The sequence below is a fragment of the Pteropus vampyrus genome, unplaced genomic scaffold, assembly GCF_000151845.1.
Source record: "Pteropus vampyrus isolate Shadow unplaced genomic scaffold, Pvam_2.0 Scaffold114, whole genome shotgun sequence".
Taxonomy (NCBI): domain Eukaryota; kingdom Metazoa; phylum Chordata; class Mammalia; order Chiroptera; family Pteropodidae; genus Pteropus; species Pteropus vampyrus.
Genome location: NW_011888895.1, coordinates 3,387,814 through 3,393,932, shown reverse-complemented (window position 1 = coordinate 3,393,932; position 6,119 = coordinate 3,387,814). Strand labels below are relative to the sequence as shown.

General features: G+C 38.8%; 1 protein-coding gene across 1 annotated transcript in view; it reads left to right on the top strand.

The window, feature by feature from the left end:
• The window catches only part of SON (SON DNA binding protein), a 32,190-nt gene that overhangs the window by 1,834 nt on the left and 24,237 nt on the right, over positions 1–6,119 (top strand). The window contains exons 2-3 of the mRNA XM_023533895.1: positions 2,144–2,310; positions 4,019–6,117. Coding sequence (XP_023389663.1) covers positions 2,144–2,310; positions 4,019–6,117 — 2,266 coding nt within the window. The remainder of the gene's footprint in view (positions 1–2,143; positions 2,311–4,018; positions 6,118–6,119) is intronic.

Genomic DNA, 6,119 nt, shown 5'->3' with positions numbered 1-6,119 from the left:
AAAGATTTAATAGTTGCTTGCAATAAGTAATTGTGTTTGTTTAGAGTAATGTCTTTTATACTTTTTAAAAATTAGTTTTTGTGTTAGTAAGTTTTGTTGTAGAAAAATTATAAAAAAGAAAAACAACCACGGTTATTGATCTTTGATTTTCTTTTCCGCTGGTGCGGACAGATGCACGTAAATGTTTTGTGAAATTTGATTATCTTGTTTTGTGTTAATTTTCACCAAATGTATTGTGAACAAGTTTGTCTTTTATCCCAGTCTAAGTCGTCTTTTGGGACATTTTTCGTGGTTCCATAGAATTCTGTTGTAGCAGTATTTTGATGGATATTTAGGTGGTTAGAAATTTTCATCCCTTTTCAGTAATTGAGATAAACATCCTATAGCTTTCACATGATTTTTCATAGACTTAACTGGTTTTTTGTTGTATTTTTCTGATTTTTAAATCTGTTGCCTTTTTAGTGAGATAATTATGTATGTGTAAGTGCTTAGGAAAAGTGCAAAATAAAGAGCTCCAGAAGGAAAGCCTAAAAAGAATTTTAGACAGTTTATTGCTGGAGGACTATTCAGTTTCTCAAATAACACGTAATACATTATCTGTCTAAAAACATTTTGGTTATTTTCCATTTCAATGAGCTTTATTTCCCATCTATTTTTTACATACGTCTGTTTGGGTAGGGAGGCTGACATTAGTTGAAATAAGTTGTTATATGTAAACGGTGATTAAGAGTTTGAGCTCTGGCTTGAAGTACCAGCTTAATAGCTGTGTGACCTTCAGCTGAGTTTCTTGTGTTCTCTGTGTCATATTCCTCATTTATAAAAATCAAAATAATAGTGTTGATCTTAGAGTTTTGTTAGGGTTAAGTGAGTTTTAAAAATGTGGAACCTTGCGACACTTAATAGTCAACAAATGTTTCTTGTTGTATGATTCATCTTGTTAGAAAACCAAATGTTCCTTAATAACATTTAGTTAACTACTGATTTGTCGTCGTTGTTTTTGACCAGACTTTTTTTGTCAAGTAGTGAAGCATAATTGTTCCATCTGCTTTGTTAGCTAAAATTTAAGTGAGATTAAATCGAATGTGTTGTTGGAAGTTATTTTTCAAAACAGTTTGGCAAATTTACACAAAAATAGTAAAAATGACCAGGTAAATGACATGTTATTAGTCGGTTAAGATTATTCTGTCTAAAAAAAAAAAATAGCAAAACAAATGAACAAAACAATCTCATAGATAAGAACACATTGATGGTTATGAGAGGACAATTGTTGGGGAGAGGGAGGAATAGATGAAAGGGGTCAGTTGTATGGCGATGGATAATAAGTAGACTTGGTAGTAGTGTATACAGATACTGAGTTAAAATGTTGTATACCTGAAATCTTTATACACATGTATGTGCACAAACACTAATTTTGCCTCACCTGAAAAAAAAGAATCTTCTGGCCTTATGACTTGAAAATGTTAAGCCATGTATTCATTTACTGTTGGTATAAATGAATTGTCACTTGTTTTACATGATTTTTTTTGATCTCCAGAAATTTTCTTAATACCATAATTTTTGATAACTGGGTAAAATTATATAAATGTATTTTTCTTTTAAACTTCATGGCATTTCAGTAACTGGTCAGTTTAAGTCTGATCCAAGGCTAGATGTTACTCTTTTTACTTGATGTGTCTGTGGCTAACTTTGTGTTCCTTGATACTGTTGATGGTGATGTGAGTCATGCACAGGTGTGACTTCACAGTGGCCATAGTTTCTATCATAACGTCAGATCATATATTTTTCTTTGGATTTGTGATTGTGATCTTAATAATTTTTTTTTTTTTCCTGAGATAAATATGCAGTTAACTGAAATCTAACTGTATATTTTTGGGAGTATTTTATTTAAAAAAGAAAAAAAAAAGACGAGTTTAGAAATCTGTTTTAAAGACTTTTTCTTAACTTTCACAGTTCTGGAAACTTAAGCTATGTAAAAAATATGTGCCAATAGATAGTGTTAAAGAAGCACTACTGGTAAGGAGTATCTGAAAGAAAAACAAAAATGGAGAATATTAACATAAGGTGGTTTAATTAGTTGAGTTACAAATATTAATTTATTGTATGATGTGGTAAAAATATTAATTCGATAACTTTTCTTGTCAAGTGGAAGGAGTGAAGGCCAGCTCAATGGTGAAACAAATACACCTATTGAAGGAAACCAGGCAGGTGATGCAGCTGCCTCTGCCAGGAGTCTACCAAATGAAGAAATAGTTCAGAAGATAGAGGAAGTACTTTCTGGGGTGTTAGATACAGAACTACGATATAAGCCAGGTAAGTTGGAGATAACCAGCTCTCTCAAACTTGAAGATTTTTTTAATGATTAACAGTATAATTTCTTGATTACATGGCATTTAAAATGTTAATTAGATCTAAAATGTCAATAAATTTTAGTTGTATTGGTATGCTGAAGAATTTGTTTAAATTCTTTGAAAATAAAATTGTACTGAAACACAAGCATTGATGCACTTGCTTGTTTTGCTGGTGGACTATGACTACTTGGTGCAGTCTTGTATTGCCTCTGCTTGGATTTTGAAAGTGGGTTTTTATTGCACAATTGTGTAAATATCCATTCTGGAAGGTACAGGAGCCTAGACCACATTTGTAATTTTAAAACCTGGGAGGTTTTATTTTAAAAACCACGTGTAGAGATTGCCTTGTTTTTGCATCTATTCCTCTTAAAAATGCAATGAATGTAGAGGAATTATTGCTTGGATATTTAGCACTTTTGGAATTCATTAAATAATCGATGCTTAGAAATGAAAGAGTTACCACAAAAGTACCTAAAAATAATTGTAGAAATGAAATGTGGTATGGTTTTTTATTCAATTTTTATTATTTTTAGTGTAGAGTATGGTTTAAAAAAAAAAGGCAGAGACTTTAACCATACTTAGTTTTATGGCTCTAGGAACTTTTCCTTGATTGAAGTATAACTTAGCTACATTTGATACACAATAAACAATTTATAGAAAATGATTAGTTTTGCTTTGGGATAGATCTTATTTTTCCGTAATCCTAGTGCCCTACGTTTCTGCTCAGCCTTTTCTGGGGTCACTGAGATTTATCTAATTTGATATTGGCATTAGAGTAAATCCCATCTGGTTGTAAAGTGGAATAGAAACCACTTTCTCTTTCAGATATGCAAATCTAAATGTTCTTAAGTTATATGTTAAGAGCTATAAGAATTTTTTTTACCAAAATGACTTTATACTATTTTTTTAGTAGAAACATTTAAAAACGTGTTTTGTTAGTATTTTTAGAAGGTGATTGGGGGCGGGGAATTATTTTTATTAGGCTGTAATGGGTGTGATAAGGGAAAATTCAAGTTCCATATTGATGCTTTACGTTTATTGTTCAGAGCTTTGTATACTATATGAAAGCAATCACTGACATTGGCTTATTACATGCCAGGCATTGTTCGGTGTACTTCGTGTGACTTAATTCACTTCACTCTTTAACTCTAGGAGACAGTGTGTCAGTAATTTGGCCAAGTCCATTCATCTAGTGAGTGGTGGGTTGATTCATGACCCCAAAACACTTTGTTCCAGAGCCAGTGCCATGTTGTTTCCTATGTAAATAGGACATAGAATAGTCAAAAAAATTATTTAACATAGGCATTTTTTATAGGAACTCGAATGGTGATAATGTAAAAGATATTTGTAAGTGTATTTTTAAAGTAATTTGCTATAATTCGAGAGTTGGAAAAAATAATCATTTTAAATGAATTTAGTTGAAACACATTTTAATGGGATTCTAAAAGTTTCTGTTTTAACTAAGAACCTATTTTTAACCTAGGCTTTAGTTGTAGAAGCATTGGAAAAGTGTCAGCCTCAGGTAATTGGTTTGTGGAAATGGTTTATTTGATAGCTTATTTAGCAAGAAATATTATACTATGGTATCTTAGCATGGAATATAAATTGGCTTATGTGATTTATCTAAATCTGCTTTGAGAAGTGTTTGACAAAATTTCTCTTAATTTCAGACTTGAAGGAGGCCTCCAGAAAAAGTAGATGTGTGTCTGTACAAACAGATCCCACTGATGAAATTCCCACCAAAAAGTCAAAGAAGCATAAAAAGCACAAAAATAAAAAGAAGAAAAAGAAGAAAGAGAAGGAAAAAAAGTATAAAAGACAGCCAGAAGATGCTGAATCAAAGCTGAAATCACATCATGATGGGAACATGGATTTAGAATCGGATTCCTTTTTGAAGTTTGACTCTGAACCTTCAGCGATGGCACCAGAGCATCCCATAAGAGCCTTTGGCCTATCTGAGACCAGTGAATCCCCTGCAGTTATGCTAGAACCTCCTATAGTATCAATGGAGGTATCACAGCCACACACTTTTGAATCTCCGAAGCCAGCTACAAAAACTGCAGAACTGTCAGTTGCATCTACATCAGTAATCGCAGTGCAGTCAGAGCAGTCTGTGGCAGTTACGCTGGAACCATCCACAACAAAGATTCTGGATTCTTTTGCAACAGCACCAATGCCTACAACAACAGTAGTGCTACAGTCATCTGAGCCAGTTGTAACAATGTCAAATCAGATGAAGTCTGTGCTGAAGTCTTTGGAGAACACACCTCCAGAGCCATCAAAGATTGTGTTAGAGCCTCCAGTAGCAAAAGTGCTAGAGCCATCAGAAACCCTTGTGATAACATCAGAGACATCTACTGAGGTGCACCCTGAGCCAAGCACATCAACAACCATGGATTTTCCAGAGTCATCTGCAACTGAAGTACTAAGATTGCCAGAGCAGCCTGTAGAAGTACCATCGGAGATTGCAGATTCATCCATGACAAGATCACAGGAGTTGCTGGAGCTGCCCAAGACCACAGCATTGGAGCTGCCGGAGTCGCCGGTGGCCTCAGTGATGGAGTTGCCGGGGCCACCTGCGACCTCCATGCCGGAGTTGCAGGGGCCCCCTGTGACTCCAGTGCTGGAGTTACCTGGGCCCTCTGCTACCCCGGTGCCAGAGTTGCCAGGGCCCGTTTCTACCCCAGTGCCTGAGTTGCTAGGGCCCCCTGCGACAGCAGTGTCTGAGTTGCCGGGGCCCTCTGTGACATCAGTGCCACAGTTGTCACAGGAGTTGCCAGGGCTTTCAGCACCATCCATGGGGTTGGAGCCACCACAGGAGGTACCAGAGCCACCTGTGATGGCGCAGGAGTTACCAGGGCTGCCTGTGGTAACAGCAGCAGTAGAGTTGCCAGGGCAGCCTGCGGTAACAGTAGCAATGGAGTTGACAGAGCAACCTGTGACGACGACAGAGTTGGAGCAGCCTGTGGGGATGACAACGATGGAACATCCTGGGCAGCCTGAGGTGACAACGGCATCAGGGTTGCTGGGGCAGTCTGAGGCAGCAATGGTGCTGGAGTTGCCAGGACAGCCAGTGGCAACGACAGCGCTGGAGTTGCCAGGGCAGCCTTCGGTGACTGGGGTGCCAGAGTTGCCAGGGCTGCCTTCGGCAACTAGGGCACTGGAGTTGTCAGGGCAGCCTGTGGCAACTGGGGCACTGGAGTTGCCTGGGCAGCTCATGGCAACTGGGGCACTGGAGTTCTCGGGGCAGTCTGGGGCAGCTGGAGCACTGGAGCTTTTGGGGCAGCCTCTGGCAACAGGGGTGCTGGAGTTGCCTGGGCAGCCTGGGGCGCCAGAGTTGCCTGGGCAGCCTGTGGCAACTGTGGCGCTGGAGATCTCTGTTCAGTCTGTGGTGACAACAACGGAGCTGTCAACGATGACCGTGTCGCAGTCCCTGGAGGTGCCCTCGACGACAGCGCTGGAATCCTATAATACGGTAGCACAGGAGCTGCCTACTACGTTAGTGGGGGAGACTTCTATAACAGTAGGAGTGGATCCCTTGATGGCCCAAGAATCCCATATGTTAGCTTCTAACACCATGGAGACCCATATGTTAGCATCCAACACCATGGACTCCCAAATGCTAGCGTCCAACACCATGGACTCCCAGATGCTAGCATCCAATACCATGGATTCTCAGATGTTAGCAACCAGCTCCATGGACTCCCAGATGTTAGCAACCAGCTCCATGGACTCCCAGATGTTAGCAACCAGCTCCATGGACTCCCAGAT